At 41.5% G+C, this 21,338-nt stretch overlaps 1 protein-coding gene across 1 annotated transcript in view; it reads left to right on the plus strand.

The window, feature by feature from the left end:
* Positions 1–3,598: 3,598 nt before the first annotated feature.
* The window catches only part of NTRK2 (neurotrophic receptor tyrosine kinase 2), a gene marked incomplete at both ends in the record, with an annotated part of 206,472 nt that continues 188,732 nt past the window's right edge, over positions 3,599–21,338 (plus strand). Inside the window, 3 exons of the mRNA XM_080637065.1 lie at positions 3,599–3,807; positions 20,354–20,428; positions 20,690–20,761. Coding sequence (XP_080493191.1) covers positions 3,599–3,807; positions 20,354–20,428; positions 20,690–20,761 — 356 coding nt within the window. The remainder of the gene's footprint in view (positions 3,808–20,353; positions 20,429–20,689; positions 20,762–21,338) is intronic.

Genomic DNA, 21,338 nt, shown 5'->3' on the forward strand with positions numbered 1-21,338 from the left:
CAGATGAATGTGCTTTCATAACTGCCCATCAGTGAAAAAGTTGGGCAAATGAATGTGTACTGCAAGGGAACAGAATCTCTGGGAGGTCATTAATTTGTTTCCACCTGCCTAAGGTAAATCAGACTCTATGTCACCTGCTCTACAGGCTCACCTCACCTGCTCTACGAAGGCTCTGTTGCTCAAGATTCCAGTAGTCTCCAAGGTGATATATTTGTCATGCTTAAGTGTCCTTTCCGTACAAAGGTTTTCATGATGTCAAACATGAATCTTCCTCGCTGTAAATCAAGAACATTATTTATTGTCCTATCCCACAGACAAGGAAAGAAATTATTACCTGTCCCTTTTCGTACCCTTTTACATATTTCAGGAGTGTTATTGTACTTCCTTGAAGTCCTTCATCCACTGAAGAAAGAGCGGCCTTTGAATCTTAAGATTGAATTCATATTTTCTAGCCCTCTCATCACACTCTATAGCTTAGTCATAGTTCCATCATTGTTCTAGTTGTACCATCTTTAGCATGATGACTGCTCTTACAGCATTACCAGAAAGCTACTTGTCTCCAGTGGTTTAGTTGTGGCTCTCTTTTAAGTAATGGTTCATAGGAAGTATTTGAGTATTTGAAGTTGTTTTCTACTTTTGTTAATCTGTGAGAAGTACCATAGAAGAATGTTGTTACATTTATAAATAAAACTTATCTATGTAGAAACGAAGTCACAACTTACGACAGCAATTCTTTGAACAGCTATCCTTTTGTAAACCTAGAATTAAAACACACAGAGCATCTAGCTGTGCCTATTGAAAGAGCTGCTGTTTCCCCCAGTAGGCCAGAAATGGTATTTCTTGGTGGACTATTCCCTAGCTTTCATTTTGTCAACTCTGGTGATCAGCATACTACGCTTTCAGTTTGTCATCCTCCTACATTCTCCACCCAATCTATATTGATAAAATGTTGATTTAGGACATTCAACAGAATTTGGTATTTTACAAACATGTTTTCATACCTGGTCATTTTTGCACTGTCACAGAAAACCCATGTGGGTAAGTCCTAGCCCTTCTAAGACCTGATTACTGTACAACTCAGCAACACTCTTGTGAGAAATATATTTGAGTAGCAGAAAATGTAAACAGACTTTTGCCACAACAAGTGGTGACACCCCTTTCTGAGTGTGTGCTCTAGCGCTATTTAACACTTAACCCTGCAGTCCTTACAAGTTCAAGGTCACATATACAGAACTTTACTCGTCCCACACTACTGAAATATCTGATTAACCAAGTTGATCCAAGTGCATGGTTTTATCTGAAACTTCTTTGACAACCTCTCAGTTACCCAGAATCATAGAAAATAAAGACATAAGATGTATCTGCCTATATCTGATCAGACATCTGTGAGCTCATTGTCATGAAATCACTGGTAGAATTATGATGAGTATTTGTTGCCTTAAAGAGCTGATGTCTTTGTGTTCATCAGGTGGAGAGAGGGAAAATTAAGCATATTTTTCTAAGTTGTAAGCAGATGTGGCTGGAGGACAGTCATACAGGATTTGCAGCAACTTAACAAGGTTTTGCACTTCTGTCCTGCATCAAGGACTTTCTCAAGGTTTTTTGAAAGCGGAATATTATTGCAGTTTATGCAATTAATTTTTCTGTCTTTTTCTTTTAAACACTTTCCTGTAGAAAGTCATTCCATGAATTTTTTTTTATCTTGTTATCCTTCTATGAGTATTTCTATTTTGAGAAATATTTTAAAGCTATTAATGCCCTTTTTACCAATTTTGTATTACGTCCAGACAAAATGCCTTTCACTTGAACAGTATTTTTTATGGTACTTCCATTTTTTTATTCTGCTTTGTTATTCGTTAGGACTTCCTTGATTTTCCTTGAGTTTTATTTAGAAAGGACGAAGTGCTGAACTTTGTAAGGATGATATATATTCTGTGTTGAAGAAATGTATCTATGTAACAATTTTACTTATGTTTCCACTAAATTTTGTCCATGTCTGACACCATGAATGACAATATTTTCAATTATGTCTCTTTATCTAGTCTTCACTCATTGCCTGATAGTGTTCCAGCTAGGTACAGCTATGAGTTTCTTTCTTAATTCACCATGATTTACTCATTTCGAAGTACTCAGCTTGAGTAATTAGATAAGAAAGGACCACCACCGACTTTGGGTATAGTGGTATAGTGGCAACTGAACACTCTGCAAACACAAAGTCAGGACTGCCTGTCATTTATCAGGACAGAAACGGCAAAGGATGAACACTGTCACTAGGTCCAGTTCCCCAGATCTGCTGCTATTTTGCATCTGGGAATATGTGATAAACATCTGTCAGTCACGCTAGCCACAGGCTCACCGCAGGGAAACGGTGACTTCTTGCTCCTTCTCCGAGCCTCGGAGCAGGGCACTGGTCCATAGGGTCACAGGGAGCGCGGTGCACGGCGGCGGCGGGACGCGCGGTGGCGCCTGCGGAGCGCCCATCGCCCGACTCTGCGGCAGGCTCCGCGCACCAGCCTTGCTGCGGAAAGCCCGCACCCCGGGGGTGGCGGAGGGAAAGGCAACGTCCTCGACTGCGGAGCCGTGCCAGGAAGGGCAAGGCGATTCGAGGGGGGCCTTTCAGGGTCCACCGCCTCCCGGGGCTCTCGCAACACCCTCGTTATCCCGCGATGGGGAGGTCTCGCCCTGGCGGAGACGCCTGGGGTCCCTCGGCGAGGCGTCCCGGCGGGACTCCCAGCCCGCATCGGCGGCGGGGTGCGCGCGCGCGTGAGCGTGTGTGAGAGCGTCTGAAGGCTCAGGCGCAGAGTGCCTATTGGTATCTGCTCTCCGTCACCCTCCCTTCGCTCCCCCTCCCTCCGCCCGTGTTGCTTTTGTCTTTTTTTTTTTTTTCCCCTTCTCTCTCTCTCTTTTTTTTTTTTTTTTTTTTTTTTTTCGGTTTTCAGGCTCATTTTGTGGAGTTTCTGCCCCTCTCTGCGTCAGCCTCACGTCACTTTGCCGGCAGCTCCCTAGCTTGGGCTGGAGCAGGAGCCGGGGCTGCTTTATTATCAACTGGAAGGAGGAGGCGACGGTGCGTAAAGAGGCGAGCACGGCTCTCCGAGCCCCGCCGACGCTGCCGAGGGCTGTGCCTCCCTCTTTCTCTCCTTCCCTCCCTCCGGCGGGCAGCGGCTGCCCGAGCCCCCGCAGGTAGCAGCGCAGCCTCCGCCACCTGCCCCCGCCGCTCCGTGGGTTTTGCAGCATCATCGGGAGCCGCCAAGAGGACCAAGGCGGTGCCGCTGTTCGCCCGCCAGCCCGCGGGGCCAGGGGCAGGTGCCGCTTCGCGCCAGCGGCTCCCTCTACCCTCTCAGCCTCAGACCCGCCGCAGCGTCCGGCCCCAGCTCCCGCCGCCTCCCGGAGTCCTCGGGGCGGGCAGCGCCGCGGGGCGGCTGTGGCTGCGGCAGTGGCTGCGGCGCGCCCATGTGAGCCCCAGTCGCGGGGTGCCCGCCTGAGCCGCGGAAGGCTGTGCACCCTGCGGGCGTGCGCTCCGGCAACAGCGGCGGCGGCGGCGGCTGCAGCGGGAGCAGGAGGAGGCCGTCGGGGCAGCGCTGGAGTGAGCGGGGTCAGCATGGTGTCCTGGCGGCGGAGGCCGGGACCCGGCCTGGCGCGGCTGTGGGGCTTGTGCTGCCTGGTGCTGGGCTGCTGGCGGGGCGCGCTAGGCTGCCCCGCGTCCTGCCGCTGCAGCTCCTGGCGGATCTGGTGCGCGGAGCCGGTGCCGGGTATCGCCTCCTTCCCCGTGCCGCAGGGGAGCGCCGACGGCGACAATGTCACCGAGATGTGAGTACGGTCCGGCCCGAGAGCAGGGGCTGGCGGGACGGGGCGTCTGGGGGACGCTGCGGGAGGGAGCGGCAGGGAACTCAACCGTGCCGAAAGGCACTTGCTCCGCGGGCAGATGGGGTGGCAGGAAGCCTGACGGCCGGGTGTGATTTAATTTGAACGAGACTTCAGAGAGATTCCGCTGCCAGCCCACTGAAGGTGATGAATCCTAATGGCCCGCGATGCGGTTCACGGGGAGCGGGACGGGCGGTGCGGCGGCAGATCGGCGCGGGGATCCCGCGGGGCAGCCGGGGATCGGGACGGCGAGCCGTGGTCTGGCACTGGCCGTGCGGAGCGCATCGCCCAGATCTCACTCTGCGGCCGCAGCTGATCTGGAAGGGGGTGTGTGTGTGTGTGTGTGTGTTATTTTATTAATTCCTGTACTTTATCGCCCTGTGTTTATTCCTGCGAACCGAGAGTTTTGGAGGGTGGCTCTCTCCCGCCCTCCCTCCCTATCTCTCCTGTACGCTTTTTCTGTTAAAAAAATCCTCACGGTCAACCAACCAAAAATAAAGGATAGAAAGGGAGATGATGCGGCAGATTCTGGTGGAAGGGACAGCAAACTATCTTCCCCATAGGCATGCGAGCCTGCTTTGCCCTTCTCAGTGAGATGGCTGGAAGGAGAAATACTAAGCCTGCAGAGGAATGAGCATTGTGCTGTCTCCAGCAAATGCTAGAGGATTAGGAAACCCTTATTAATAGTGAGGAAGCTGCAGAAAGTTGTTGTTTGTTTGTTTGTTTGTTTGTTTGTTTTTTAATTTCTGCCTTACCCATGTGTTGCTTCCATCCTCGTTTGCTTGCATATGATATTCGGTGAGAGAGTTCTGTAGCTTTGCTTCTTAAATCCTGCATCGTTTCACAGCTGTCTGCTCTGTGGCATCCACAGATGCTGCCAGAGAAAAGCTGCAAAGGCTCTTGAGCAAAAAATTTGGGCACTGGACCTGCATATGATAGATCTGGGGAAGAAAACCTTCTCAAGCTGTTACGTCTATCTCCATATTTTCCAAACCCTATGGTTTCTGGATTGTTTTCCGTGACACTTAATGAAAAAGATATCAGAATACTTCCCCCCAGCTCTATACAGATTTACATTTACTGTTTGCATTCTCCATCCTTCTTCTCCTTTCCAATTTCCTTTAGAAATAATATACTGTGAAATAATGAATGATTTTAGATTAAACCATACCCTTTGGGCTACCTTTCTGCAGTTTGCTGAAGTCAATTTGCTGCATTCCCCCATGTGTGTTTGGAGACAGGAATTTCTACTTCTCATACATGGCTTACCTTTGGTAGACTTTTAGGACTTGTGGTAAAGAAACAGACTTGCTGTTACAACAGTTACTGTTTTAGATGTGTGTTTAATATTTGGTGGATTGCTACACTAGGAAAAGAAAAAATTGCTTTCAGCTATGCATCTCTGCTTATCTTCGTAGGCTTTGCTGGTGCTATTTTCCAGTATGTTCAATTTGGAGGTAAAAGAGCAATCCCCCTCTAGAATTTAACTCTGTTTAAAAGGCCAGGGGAGGAAACACACATGCAAATATGTATTCCAGCCATGATCAACTTAAAGAATGTCTAGTAATTTTGCTCTGATGCTTTTGGTGTTCATTTTCCTGTGTTTTTTGAGCATCACTGTATTTGCATTTCTTTTGAATTTTTACTGTATCATTCTGTGACATTGCACGTTGTTGTGTTTGGTGATCTAAAAATAATTTTGAGTCATGGATTTCTCAGGAGATGCTGTTGCACGTATTTAGGATGGTTTTTTCATGCGTACTTTCAACATAAAACACAGAGACTCTTTAATTAGTTTACAGGCATAAATTAAGAATCGGACGGCACTAGCTGCCACTTTATTTCACTGTGGGAGCTCAGTAAACAGTAAATATGCAGAGAAGCACTTATAATATGTAGATACAGACTGTGGAAATATACTAGCTAAGAAACAAGTTTAAGAGACCAGAACACTGTATTTTACTTGGGAAGCTTCAGGACTGATTTTTCATTATGTGGGTTGTAGATAAGAGGAGCACAGTTCCATTGGTCTCTGGTAGAATCATTCTTGGTACAAGTAAGAGAAGAGGAAAAGACACTTAATTTCTAGTAATTTATTCCCATGTATTTCCTGCGTTCTATTGAAAGCAATCCTTCATTTGCTGCTCACAACCTGCTCCTGACAGGAGTGGATCCTGCAGTCCCAGGCAAAACACTGACAAGCAAGCAGGGCATGTGGGCTGACTCTAGATCCTCACTGAGGCCTCGTGTACTGGAGTGTTAGGATAACTGCATGGTTAGGGAAGGCATGTGAAACCCACGGTGGTGCAGAGGCTTGGCTGTGGGCCAAGTGGATGGCACACAGCTTGCAGGATGTAAGCGGGCAGCGAGGGTTTCCCCTTTCCTTCGAGAGGTGGGAGAGAAAGCTGGGGTGGTGCTGGTCGGAGTAACAGAGCTGTGGTCCCACACATCGGGTAGCCTCCACCACTAGATATCTGGTGCTTCAGCTCTGTTTTGACCTGTAGGTAAATTGCAGCGTAGAGCTGAATAAACACTCGTCTCCCAGTCCAGCTATTTCTTGATTCCTGGATGCATCCAGCACCCAAATCTACCAACAGCAGTGGAAAGACACCCTGAGCACTTCTGCATCAGCCCTGTGACGGCCAGCTGATGAAACTTGGTGTGGGAGGGCATAAAAGTATTTATGCCTAGTGCTTTTCTTAGTCATCTTCCTTACCTTTTCCCTAACTAGTTGTTCTTGTGTAGTTTTCTATTAAGACAAATAAAAGACAGATTTTGAAAATTCTGTTCTAACAAGATTTTAGGTTCATACAATTGGCTTTCCTTATCTGGAAAGCATGTGCCATTGCTAAAATCACTTATCATAACAGAGCTGAATGGTAGTAATTGTTTGGTAGTTTTGATATTATTAGAGATAAATTGAACTCCAGAATGAGATCCTGCATTAAAATCATGGTATCAGTCATTCGAGCTCACATTGCGCTTGCATTAAGAGCCAAGGACCAAGAGTGGTGAGAGCAAAGGGAGTATGTAAGTATTGTTAAATTCATGCCTTGTAGGCACAATAGCAAACAAGTAGTCCTGGGTGAGCAAAAATACTAATCAATAGTAAATGAATACTGTTTAAAGTCATCAGGACTTCCTTTAAAAGGATGGGCCAATACTTTCTTATTATGTAAAATGTACTGTTAGTATATCACTCTTCAAAGACTTTGATTTCAGAGTGTCTTTCTGCAATGCAAGCATATTCCAGGCCTAGTTTCACAGTTCTGATATCAAGTCATTAATATGTTGACTTATGAGTATTCAGGTGAATGGGATTTGAAATTAATTGGTGTATTTCAGGAGGACCTGGTTGCCCACAAAATAGTGGGTGACTTTTAAGCTCTTGCCTATTAAAGGAGAGGTGATTGTGTATTGCGTACATTTCAAAACCACAAAATAAATTTCTATTGGAGCTATCTAAAGCACTCTAGAATTGTTAATAAGTAAGACAGGATAAGTAATTTATAGAGTAAATTATTTAACAAGTCATGTGAGCTTGTGCTAAAAAAAAAAAAGGCATGTTTAAATTCATACGAAGCTCAGAGCTGTTGTTATTTTGGGTCTTTTTCATTTTAGATTTCTAGGCTGTTGTAGATTTAATATAATATAAAACTGTCTACAAGGCTCCTCCAGCCCCCAGCCCCTTCTTCCTCAAAACAGCTTTTGGCTGTGCAGCATCGCATGGTTTGGCTGGATTGAAAAGTTATTTCTGGTGACTTGGGATTGTGTAATAAAACACGAGGCATCAGGCTACAAATATAAAAGGGGTTTTGGACAGTGGTGATATAATTGCTGCTTTTAGGAATTCATCTTTTTTATCTTCCTTTAAAGATGTGGGTAATTGGCTAAGGTGAGCTGAATATACACTTTAAAAGAGTCAGTTTTGTAATTTCTAGGGTCTAAAAATACTCCAAATATCACAAAGCATTGAGTTTTGTGTATAGTGGCATTATTTTTTCTATTTTTTTTTTCTCCCAGAAACATGGCTTATTTCAGTTGTTGACATTCCAGTTGATGAGGACTGATGGAGCTCCTTGGAGTCTCCACTGTGACTGACTCCACCAGGCTGAGGCAAAACAGCTTATGCTGAAGGAGGGTAGCATCCTTCAGAAGGTGCTCATGGCTAGGCTATCAAAACACTGCCCTCTCCCTCTATGTCTATGTCTCTGTTCTCAAGAGTTTTGAGAGAGGTTTGGGATTTATATGCTAAAATGAAAACTATTTGTATGAATTTAAGAATATGGTCTTGAAGACATTGTTTTCAAGAAACTTCTACTTCTTTCCATACTAATGAGAAAACAGAGGGCCCAGCAGGCCAGCCTGAGATATCTTTAGGCTGGCATTTTCCAGATTTCTCAGGTTCTATTTTTTCTTCATTATTTTTATGCTGACAGTGTAAGGGAGAAAGTAGCTTAGCAAGATTTTAGATCCCATATAACTGTAAAGCAAAAACTTGTACATAACTAAACAAAGCCCTTATTTTGAATTTCATTTTAAAGTAAGAGGGACCTCCCTCACTGAATTGCAGTTCCCTTTCTTCCATGTTTGTTATCTGTCACTGCATGAGTGTCTAACAGTATATTAATGAAGGTGGACATCCAAATACCCTTGCCCAAGCTTGGTGATTGTAGCAGGTAATGAAGAACAATAAAAGCTGAAAAATGGAGCAGAGAAGTCTAAAACCGTCTCAATGTTTTATTTATGTTAAATGTATATTAAGCTTGTTACATATGAAAAAACCTCTCTTTGAAAGCCGTCCTTTAAAAAATGAAGCACTCGTTGTATAAATCCATTGATTTACATATATTTCAAATGGAGAAATAAATTTGTAGAGGTTTGAAAGCCTGCTCTGCCTGGAATGGGAATATGCTCTTTTACTGGACACTTCACGTTTGCCAAGATCTCTTCATCCAGATGTATATAGGCACATAGCTGCTGTTAAAATAAAATATAATTGGGGTGCACTTTAATTCCTGTTTGATTGTCACCTATATTGTCAGAAAATGCAAAAAGCAAACTGAACTACTCCCTTTCCTGAAATATGCATAGGGAGATGCTGCTTTTTACATAGGTACTATTAACCGTAACATTGCACAGTCATAATGGACTTACGGGAAAGGAGCCATGCCAAGGAAATTCTGTTGTGAATCTGCTTTTTTTTTTTTTTTCTGTAAAAAAATTACCTGCACTGAATTGGATCATCAACAGACATTATAGCAGAAACAAAAATATATTATTACCAATTCAGCTATTCCTGTTTCTGGCTTGTGTCGTCATCGGTAGGATATACTCTTGAAGATCACATTTCGGATCAGTGCTCTTTGGTTCCTAGACAAGGCTTGAAGAAGTGGATTTTGTTTTTTTGCAGAAGTAACAGAAAGTGGAACAAAGCAGGCTAAAGGCTCGAGGCACTTTCAGAGGCACTTAAAGAGATTGTAATCTCTGAATGGTGTGACTTGAACCAGCCTTTTGCTAAAGCAGCTGGTCCTGATCCAACAAGGTACTTATGTGCCTTTTATTTCAGGGGGAAGCCGAGGGTGAGATTCTGGCCTTGTTAAAGGCAGTGACAAAACTGGCTGGAATTAGCGTTTCACCAGGGTAGAGTAGTTTAGAGGATGTCTGTGAAGGATGAAAAGAAGTTGATTCAAGCATTGTCTTGTTTTAAATTTGGAAGAGAATGGGCCTGTTGCTCTATTATTTGATGTGTTTTTGACTTGCATCTTGGCCTGGCACTCAAGTGTTTTCCTACTGTGTGAAGACTGAATATGTTGAGGCAAGAGGAAGTTGAGATCAAGTATTTTAGAGGGCTCTTTTACAAGGCTTTAAATGGTTCTGTATTGAAATGAACCTACATCTCTGTGTACAAAAATGTAGAAGCTGCAGCCATTACAGAAGTTTGTGCTGGTCCAATGAGGATATAAGTCTCACTGTATATAGTTGTCAGATGTGGGTAAAACTGTAATTAAAGTTAGTCCATTGCTGAAACAGAAAAGCAATGAAATGGCAATGTTTCAGAGGTCCTAATGGGAGAGTCTGACAATGAGCTGTACTTCGGGCTGGGCAAGTCACCTATATTTCCTCTTGGTTTGACAGTTGGGCCAAAAGACTTCCAGTTTCAGATTTAGATGAAATTATTCTTACCTTTTTTTTTAATCCTAACCGTATATGTAACAATAATTAAGGCTGTATTCAGCAGATATCTTGTGAAGCACGCATGTCCCACATTGCACAGTCAGATGTGGTGTTTCATATGAAGGACGTGACTTTTCTCATTCTTCTGCAACAACTGCCTGATTTTCTGAATGCCAGACAGCACAGTGAGCATATGTGTAGAAATCATGTGCCCATACTGGGCATGTCAGGCTTACCGGTCATGGACTGGGGGACTTTTCACAGCATGTGCTGTGGGTGTCATGCGCTGGACTTGATAAATCATGTCTGGGACTGTCCCAGGCCTCAGCATTTAAAATCTGGCAACTTCTCATGAACTATGTAACAAAGGTACTTAACTCAGCTGGCTACTCTCCTGCCAGCAATGGAAAGCTCACTTCTTCCAGGAAGTGATTCAGGAGGCTAAATTAGGTTCCTACTGCAAATTACCCGATGGAGACATTCCCTTCTCTCTCCACTGAGTGTAAGGAAACCTAGGGGAGTTTGTCCACTGGGAGTGGAAAAAGCAAGACCTTTGTTTTAGTGAGGAGGATCAAGTTGTGGAGTTAAGAGGTTTTTGTGGTCTCAGATGGACCATTTCAGCAGCGCATGTGATGAGCTGCTCCACTTCAAGTAGACCATGGGTCTAAACAAAGGTCTTGCATGTCAAATCTCAGCTACTGTCCTGTACGGTGTACACGTTTGGCCTTTGCCTTGATTCTTCCCATCTGAGTTGCCTTACTTGGCATGGAGTATTTAAATGTGCAGAACAGTCTATTTAGCTAAGCAACTGTGGCACTTATTTGTGTAGCAGGACACCTGGGTCCTGCTTCTGCTCCACTGAGTGTTCAATTACAGCAAAAATTAGAACAGCATGAACAGGTAAAGTTGAGACTACCCTCTCTCAGGTTGCTTTATAGTATGGTATCTTCTGAGACATGAGATCGCATTCCCTTAGAGAGAGGAAGGAATTGAATCTGGTACCCCTGGATGACACTGGAGCATTTTTTCAGCATTTTTTTTTCCAAATCTGTGGTCTTCTACTTCACATGGACACTTTTTTTTTTTTTTTTTTTTTTTTTTTTTTTTTTAGCAGGTGAATCTGTTTGGTGAATATGGGTCAAGTTCAGGAAGATAAAATTCTGCCCCCCCCACAGGTGTGTGAATTGTCTATTACATATTCATCTCCCTCTCACTCCCTCCCTCCAGTCTTGCTTTTTCCTAATATTTAGAAACAGGGTTTGGGCACATTATGCATACTGTGATCCTAACCTGATAAACACATACACCGTACTCTTCTGCTAAGGGCAGTTATGTTAAGCTCATGGGACTAAGCATATGCTGGAGTGTTTACTGTTTAGAGTGGTAACAATATAAGTATCTTTTGAACACTGTGTATTACACACATACACAAAAGTTTAAACTTTTCAGGTTAGATTCAAAGCAATTTACAGACATTTTGAATTGGCACAAATCCACATGACATCAAGGTACCTAAATAGAAAAATACTGATGCTGGGTATTCCTTCTGCCATAGACATCACTGAAGATCCCAGACCATGTTTGTGTGCAGTGACTGTCTTGTTGCCTGGAGCCTGTGCCATCTGGGGGACCTAGGTGGCACAGCTGCAGAAATAGATACCACTTGTCCTGGAGGTGGGTGTGTGTGGAGGAAAGACTGTCGATCCTTCCTGCCCTGAACGTTTCTCCCAGCCCTCCAGTGGCATTCAGGTCTGCATGGAGACAGGGTAGTTTTTCTTCTGTTTTCTTGGTCTGGTTGTACGCACAGCTGTAGAGCACTTCTGCATATTCTCACAACTTTTAATGGACAGCTTACTTTGAAGCAGTTTTGTTCTTCACAGGGGTTATCTGAAGTGTAAGGTTTACTGCTGACAGTTGGAGGTTGGTTTGCTTGATCTTGTATAATTGCAAGTGGAATCTTCATTCACTGTGCACATCCTGGAGTGGGGAGAATGCTGCAAAGGTGTGTAGGTTGGAGGAGTGCTGGAAGAAGGTGTGTGCAGTGCTGTGGTGTGTTCATGAAAACCACAGGGAGAAACAGGCTGGTGGATGAGCAAAATAGTACTCTACTCATAAGCAGTGATGGGAACAGTAGCTGTAAAGGTAAACGGAGAACTCTGTGGAAGTATTGGTGGATAAGGAGAAGGCAGCTTTGCAGAAATACTGAAAAAGTTTAAAGACTACTGTAGCAAAAGATGTCACCTTATGAATAGGTACATGCAGAGTAAGAGTTTAGTTTGAAGGGGAAATGGTAGAGAAGATGATCTAAGGCTTGAAATGATATTAAATTGGAAAACTAATGCATACAAAAGAGTGTATTTTCCTTAAGTGTAACAATAAAGACAACCACAAGTAGGTTTTTAAATAAAGTTGATCTCACTCTAGAAGAAGCAATACGTCTATGTCAGGCAGCAGAGCAAACAGTGATACAAAAAGAAACCTGAAAGACAGATATAGGATGCTAGTCTGCATGTGCCACTGCAAGGGAGAGTTTTCCTAATATCAAACTGACTAAGAACAAGAACATGGAAAGTTATGGAAACAGTGGCAGCAATGTGGCAGTCAGCACTAGTATTAGAGATACTCTGGATACTAACAAATGTGCAGGAAGTGTAATAAACACATCATTATGCTAATATATGCAGTGCAAGTGAGAAACTACTTATATTAAGTGAAGAACAGGATTCCTCAAGTGAAAAGAAAGTGGTTTTTTTAGAAATGCTAATAGAAGAAGCTATAAATTCAAAAGATTGGCCAATTAAAATGAGAAATGGACTATACAGGGTGGAAACTAGAATGGAAATAAATGTGGTAAAAGAAAGTGAAATTGAGAGCTGTGAAGGGCAAATAAACGTGGAAAAGTGAAGTGCCTTTGAAAGGCTTCAACAAAAAAACAATGTAATGCTGTTGAAATGCTCTCTGAAAAATGCATGGGTTAAATATAAATAGTAAGATTGGTGTTGACATACAGAAAGCATCAGCCTGTTGTGGGCTTAGAAAATTGAGATAGATGTCAATAGTGGCAGTATCATGGAAAGTCAAAAATACAGCCCATAGCCTTTTTGGAATGCTTCAGTAACAATGTGAAGTTGTATTCATGATGTTTTCCATTAAAAGCAAGATACATTTTGAAGAAGACACAGATATGTGGTCAAGGCTACATGAGATGCTTCACAGTTCTTAGGAAAGAGAATAGGAAATCAGTTGTGAACCATGGCAGCAGATGGTATCATTTGAGGACCAGCAAAGCATCTACCAATTGGGTTCTCTGTGCAATAATTGCAGAGAAAAAAGGTAGAGATTATGACCATATGGAGACTCTCAAGACTTAAATAAAAACATAAGAAGGAAAATTTTTGCTGGCTTATGGAAAAATAATTATTCTTTGAGATGTCAGGAGTAAAATTATGCAGATAATTTAATGCATTGACAGGCTATAGGTGGATTTTCTTGAATAGATATCTTTAAGTTTTGCAGTTTCACCCTGTCATATGGAAGTATTACGTTCTGATCTATTTGTCATAGGGTGTACTGCATGCAGTGAACAGGACAGTGGATAGTGGAGCAGGTACGGATATATGTCTTGATGTTCCAGTGAGTATCAGAGCAGATTGAACAGAGTATTTGATGTTCCTAGAGCCAGTAATTTTAAACTGAATATAGCCAGGAATTAATGTCAAGCAGTGGAAAGAATACGTGTCAGGTGAAGGCCATCCTGAGAGAATTTCAGAGGGAATTTCTTACATTGAATCAAAGAATCACATAATACTCAATATGTCAAAACCTGGAGCTAGGAAAAAGATTTAAAATGCTGTGAAGCATAATGTCAACAAGTGCTTATCTAACTCTGAAGGATGTGTAACTCACTTAAGATATCCCTTCCACACAGTCACTGCCTGAGCATGGGTAATTGTAAAGAATGCAATTCAAAGGTTTTGACATCAACCAAGATGCTTTAATGTTTTGATTCACTGGGGGACCCAAAAAGATTCACATAAAGGATGGTTAGGAGCAGTCTTACTGATGTTTTGTCATTCTCATTTACATCAAGGCTAGTGACAGCTACAAAGGTAACGGATGCAACTGGTGAAAAAGAGTGGTTGTGTTACTGGTCTTTGAAGAATCACCACACTGAGTGATTCTGTAGGAGAAAGAGATGTCACATATATTTGTTTGTATTTATTTATTCGTTTGAGGTGCTCTTTCTTTCTTGAAAGCCAAATAATAATAAAAAAGATTGGTCTTATCTCTGCTTTCTGTCAAGAACTGATAAAAAGCCACATTTACTACTCTCCTTTTGTATGTTATGTGATTTTTAATGTATATATTATAAAAGGACTGTACAGGAGTTTAAGCCTCTTCCTAACAATCTGCAGGGACGATTTCATACATAGTGAATAAAATGTGTGTTGTAGGTAAGTATAAGGTCAGTAATTAAGACATACCTTTTTGAATAAATAGGTTATTGTCTGGCCACTTGATACTTCTTTCTGTCTATATCAAGGAGTATCAACATTTCCAAAATATCACTGCTAAGGAAACACTAGACTGTAGCTGTCAGTTGTCCTCTGGAAAAATGTCAAAAGTTGATGTCTTGGTGAAATATCAGATGTATGAACTTCATGAAGCTTAAGGAGGAGGACAGGTTTCCAAAAGGAAAAAATACTTAAATAAGCTTTACATGCATTTTTGAAAAGTAATTCTGAAGGTGGAGCTCATCAAGGGCATGGATATTAAATCTGGAAAGCTTCATGAAATGTCTTGAGAGTTTGCTTGATTTGGTCGTCTGCTATTTGGAGAGAGCAGAACAAACACCTTGAGGCCAAACCAGAAATGTAAGTAGGCCCAGGGGTGCACTATGTTTTGTTTTCCCTGACTCTAAATATAGTAACTCTTTCCTTAAACTCTGCATTGCAGACATATTTATTTATTTTTACTTTTGCCTTCATGTTTGCATACTGTAAAGAGGGAACTAAGGTTGTTGGCTGGCATATTGTCGGCTTTCCATTTCCCAGGGATTTGCAGTCATAAGCAAGAGTGTGGATCTGCTCCTACAGTACCAAAGCAGGACTGGGATATCCACTGAATTCCTGCTTTCTCCTGCTTCAAGCTGGTGGGTTGGCACTAATTTTTCAGGGTGATGGTGTTGGAGAAGCAATTCGCAATGGCAACTGTGTACTACTAATTGGATAATCATAGCATGTTGACATGGAGCAGAATGTCTGAGCCCCACAGTCTCTTGGCAGTTGATGGAGCCGCACATCAAGAACAGGGAATTCTTGAAGGTAACTGTGATTTGTGACCTTGACCATTAGATGAGTTCCAGATTGCTCTGAATAGTGCATTATCTGAATGTGTAGTAAAGGGTTTGCTCAAAAAAATGGGTGTGCCTGTGGCTGTAAAGAAAGATCCCAGATTTAATTATGTCAGCTGCAGAACTGCTGTACTGCACGTGGAGAGCTACCTCCTGTAGTCTTCTGTGACTCATGCTTAAATACTCTAAATAGGAGGAAGAAAATACCCTGAAGGATGACTTAAGGAGCCTGTGATAGTGGCAATCAGTTTTTCACTCTTTGTGAAATACAGAGTGATTCACAGTTTAAAAAAAAACAATACCACCACAGCACTTGCTCAGAATTTGGCAGGAGACACCAGACATCCAAGGAGTCAAGTACCTGTCTGTAAAATTGCTGAACAATAGGTAAGTCCAGGATGGACAAACTTGACACACTGCCTCTTTCCTGAGTTATGACATGCTCTTTTAGGAGTAGAAGTTCAGTTTCTTGAGGTTGGCTGTATGAAATCTGGCACTGATGGTACCAGATGGAGACAGCAAAACAGAACAAAGTAATTGGAGTAAGCCATATATCTGCAGAGAACTTGTCATTACTAGATGTCTGTATCATGCTCGCTGCTTGCTGTTAATTTCCTTCATAGGGGGAGCTTGATCTAATGTAGAAAAATTTGTTGGTTGACTAGAGATTATGTCATTGATCCCTACATCTGTCTGAAGCCTGGCATTCCTGATATGCATCATTGTGCAGCTCTATGCTTCATTTTCAAACTATGGGAGTTCACACCCCTTGAGTAGTATTTTAAATTTAATTTCAGAGAGGCTGCAAATGAAACCAATTGAATCTGCTAAGTTTCATCAAGTATTTTGTAAAGCTTACAAGTTTTGCATGATTTTGATGCATAACCATAAATCAGCCCAGGTGTTTTAGGTGCCCCTAAGTTTTAGCATACTTTTTGATGAACTTGGTCTGACATTTGACTTTGTAAGAAAATACAGTTCTAGAGAACTTTGCAGTGTTTAATTGTCAATGGTACCATACAGCTCTCACAGGAGTCTAGACTAGGGACATACGTGACCTGTCGTTAAATGGTAATTCATCTACTGACAGTTCAATGTCTGGAGTGTGCTGCGTTTTTCCCTAAAGATTTAGTGAAAAAATAACTTGGAGTATAGTTTTCCCAAAGTTCAAAAGTTTCACCAGGGAATGTTTATTAATTTTAAAAACTTTTTTTCCCAACTGTGTGAATCAGATCTGGACATATAATTGATTTATTTTTTTGGAGTGTTAAGAAAATATGCTTCCCATAAAGGGACTTTTCTGGCAACAGAAATCCTTCTGGAGCTGAATTACAGTGTTATTTGCTTGCATCTATGTTGTTAAGACTAGTGTGTGCCAGTTTTCCAGCCTGTCCCAATAGCTCCAAATGGAGTAGTGTACCTTAACATACATGAATCCGGAGAAGATAGAGTAAATCAAAATAGTAAGGAAGGCATGCTTCTGCTGAGCAGTTTTTTTTCAGGTTAAGAAAAAGATTTGAAAGTTAGAGTGAAATCTTTATTTAAGCTACTGAGGCACAAAGTTACCTAACCTCGTTAAAGAGCAGAACTTGCCTTCTCATGCTCTTGTGGTTCAGGGGTTGCTTCACTATATCTGTAGTCTTTCATATGTATAATGATCAGGAGTGAAGACCATCCTCTTAAAGGAGAACTTATTTGGAGGAGTTAACTCTTTTACGATAGGATTTTAAAATATCCTTTTGAGAATGTTGCAGAAGTGGTGAAATATAAATGTGTGACATTATTCAATAGCTGCTGAAGTGTACTGAGATGAATGTGTTATAGTAGGTTGCAATGTGCAGTCAGCAGGTCTCTGATTCTGAATGCCTTTATTAGAAGTAATCAGTGGTTTACAAAAGGGAGATGAAATTAAAGGCCTGAAAACAAATATTGTTTACTGATGATTCATGAAGGAGATGCAGAATGGTGGTACTGCAGGCAACCAATGGCTTGGTTTAGAGGCAGGGGTATTTGTGAGCTGATATGTGTGATCCGACTGGGTACTATACTGACAGGTTTTTGTGGCGCTGCGCTTTACTGTAATGTTCAGTGGGAGCTTCCAAGTTCTTCACGTGACTTCAGCCAGCAGTGAGTCAGGATGTTATTCTTCTGTGCTACAATAAAAATGTTCAGTTAAAGACTAGGGTGGATATTCTTAAGGGCAGGCAGGCAAATTACATTTCCCAGTGTCGCCCACTGCAAGTCAGAGCTTTTAGAGTATTAATGTTTGATGATAAGTAACATCAAGGTACAGTAGTTGTGAAGAAGGTAAAAATAGACTTCAGTTATGGAGAAGTTTTATTTCAAACCTCCCTCAATTAAACAGAAGAGCAACTTCCTCTTACAGCGCACAGCTACATGCTGAACTCCTTTCTTTCTTGCTGCTATGAAATAGCTGCAGAGGCTTAACTTAAAACAGACTTGTTAAGCAAGTGAGGAAGTGTAAGAGGACGTGACCTGCTTATGGTAAATTACATTTGCCTATTCTTTCTTCAAGGATTTCCAACTGTGTGAAATTTGCTTTCCTGTCATATTCTGTCCTACGAGTATTTCTACAAATGCATTGCAGACCAGCTATTGTTTTGAGTTGGTTGCACTTAGCCAGAATTTCTTCTGGGTCTCAACTTCCTTCAAGAGAAGGAAAAGGGAAAAAAAGATTGGAAATTCATGCCTCTTCTTCCCAAATATCATCCTTTTGGTTTGTTCTCTAATGGACTAACACTGATCTTTTTATATAGATTGTGTGCTCATACTCAAATCTTCTGATGTAAATTATGGTAGCTTCATTGACTTCAGAGCTGAGCTGTTTTACACTGGCTGAGGCTTACCACAGGATGTAATATGCTAATATATTTCTGTGTAGCACTGTAAGTTACATCAAGTTCTGGAGCTTCTCACAGTGGGAGGTTCTAGTTAAATGTTTTTTGATTAAAATTGTAATGTCAGATTTGGATGGGTGATAAGTGTGTTTAAGTGATGGATCTGTGTTCCGGCAGTGTTTGTTAGAGTGAGGTTTTTTGATGGCTTAATCTTCAGCTGGCAAAACCAGTCACTTAGTTTCTTTTATTTTACTCTTCCGAGTCTCTTCTCCCTGTTTCTCTGTCCATCTTCTTCAGTTCCTGCTCTTCTGTTTTTTCCCTGTCTCTCTCTAGTCTTAACAGGGTTCTTGCTGGTTGGACACTGAGAGCAGAATGAGGAAGGTATCTTTGGTACTCTTGCATAGCTTTATTTTAGCATGATGAAGTCCAAGTGACAGTGAAGGTGGTAATTAAATCATGAGTTCTTCTTCAGGCCAGGTTCAGAGGAAGTATGATCATTCACTTGCAATACTCTCAGATTGAAGAATTTGTAGTTTTTTATAAACTACTTAATTTCTTTTATTTGGCAAAATACGTAAATTTACCAACCAACAAACAAAAAAACAGATTAATAAACCAAAGAGAATAAATCAGATTGTCTTAAAAAATAAGAGGAAGGAAACAAAATAAGGAGGACTCTATTATCTTTTAATGGGTACACTGTGTTGATCTTCTCCTAAAATGTCCTGCAGAGCAGTAAGTGTTGTATGATCCTGTAGTAATGTGTGTTGTCTAGTGTCATGCATTGTCTTTTTACTGCTCTTCTTTTTCCCAAGAGACATTGAATCCATTAGGGGAAACTTTTTGCTTTTCATGGTTCTTGGCAGGAGTGTAGCCCAAATCAGCTTTGCAGCATTGAAGGACAGCCCAACCCAACTTTTGTGATTCTCAAGCTTCTGCTGGGATTTGGGCACACAGTGGGTTTCTCCAACACAGCAGCTGAGATAGATGGGTTGCCTTTGTGAAAGCAATGTAAGTTCTTTCCGGTTCACCAGAATTCCCTTTAAATAAAAACTAAGTATTAAAATTAAGACAAGTTTTATTATAGCAAAAAAAGACTCTGTCTTTTTAGGAAAACCTCCATCTTTGGTTAGTCCTTGATATGCATGAAAATACAAGCCAATCTGTAAGTTTTTCTGGGACTGGGTGGTCTTTTGAAATGCATGGACTCATTAGCAAGGTATCTCTTACATCAGGCTTACTTTTCTGCCCATAATGTCAGCTGAATTGCAGTTTCCACCAATTTCTTCTTCGTAGACTGAATGGTTTGCACTGTGAGACTTTTTTTCAGATTATATTCATCCCATGCATTATCTGCAAAACATTTTAATTTCCAGTCTGTGGGATGTCGCTGGTTATTCATAGATCTCACATGATGATATTATAAAGGACCAGCTCGCATGCCCACATCCTTTTGGGGTTCAGGAGATATTCATGTTATGTGAGTGTATTCAGTGCTTTGGTATACTATGATGTTTTTTTCTTAATTTCTGTTTGTACATGTCACATCATGATGTATAGCATCCCTTTTCTCAGTTTTCCTACAGCAACACCTTGTAAATAAATAGAACTGAAGCTAACTTTGTAGCAGGGAGTAAATCAGTTTAAGAAGCGATGATGTAAACAGCATGATAAAAAATGCTAGGGCAGTTTGATCCCCCCTCAGTAAGTGGGAGTAACTCCACTGCCACCATTAAAATTGGCCTTTTTGCTGTGATGACATCTGTGAGGTAGGGAAGTATGTCCTGGAATTTGGTAGCACTGTAATGAAGCTTTATTTACTGTGCCTTCAGGGTAATTTGCTTCCTTGGTGAGCAAGTTTTCATTTCCCCTGTGTAAAACTCAACTGTTTCTCCTCCAGCCCTGTCCCAGAAAGTGCCATTTAAATGATGGGGATATATTTTAGGAGCACTTTCACTCTGAAGGTGCTCTAACAAGATCTTAATGTTAATTGCGTAGGTCAGCAATCACTGCTGACTTTCAGACATCAGTGCTTGATCTCTGAACAGTCAAAAGCCATGGAAGGATTCACTTTCCTAATTTTTCTGTCTTGCTTTTTCAACAGTTTCATCGCAAACCAGGAAAAATTAGAAAGTATCAATGACAATGAAGTTGGATTTTATGTTGGACTTAAAAATCTGTGAGTATTTGGGATACATACTTAATAAATTTGGTTTTTCTTTATTTCTTTTATAGAACCATATACTGACCTCTTCAGAGAGCAGGCCTGACTTTGTGTGTAATAGAGGACAGTTGTAGATCTTGCAGTTCAGCCTTGTTGAGACATGATCCACACTCTTATTTCAACCATTATTATCAATATGCTTTCCATTACATTTTAAATGAAATACTAATTTCATTTAATACATAACGTACATAACTGTTTTATGTATTTTCACAGGACCGTGGTGGATTCAGGCTTAAGATTTGTGTCCCATCAGGCATTTGCGAAAAACATCAACCTACAATACATGTAAGTAGGAACAGTGTCTGCCTTCTAAGTCAAAACTGCCCAAGTCATGTTAATTAATTGTTAATTTATTTCTCTCTTTTACCATTTCCTGCATAAAAAATATTCCAACAAGGCAGACTTATAACGATTTTCTGTCATTAATTGACCCTAAGAAAGAGAAGTGTGGTGAGGAACTGGCAGAACTTTGGAAATATGTGGTAAGGAACCTGCAGATCATGAGAACATAATGTGGGATGGTAAGAAGACTGTTCAGTTCATTTTCCTGTCTCTAACAATGGACTTTGGCTGTGGTTTTAGTTGTAAGTAGTAGCAATGAGGGTGCCTCTCTCAGCTGCGTGAGTTGGTGCTGAAGTTACACATCACACTGGGCGGCATGAGTTTGACTAACTATAGTCCGGCTCAACGGGCTGAAGGTGTTTTAGTCGCTACACTGTAGCAGGTGCTTGTGTAGAGCATATTTAATATAATTTGATCAGTGTGCATGCCCAGAGACTGTAATGTGGCAGTCCTGAACTTAGGTCCTGAGATGATCAAAAAATTCACTTTGGAAGCTCATGCAAGATCTGAACTAGTACAC

The sequence above is a fragment of the Psittacula echo genome (assembly GCF_963264785.1).
Source record: "Psittacula echo genome assembly, chromosome: Z".
In the NCBI taxonomy this organism is placed as follows: domain Eukaryota; kingdom Metazoa; phylum Chordata; class Aves; order Psittaciformes; family Psittacidae; genus Psittacula; species Psittacula echo.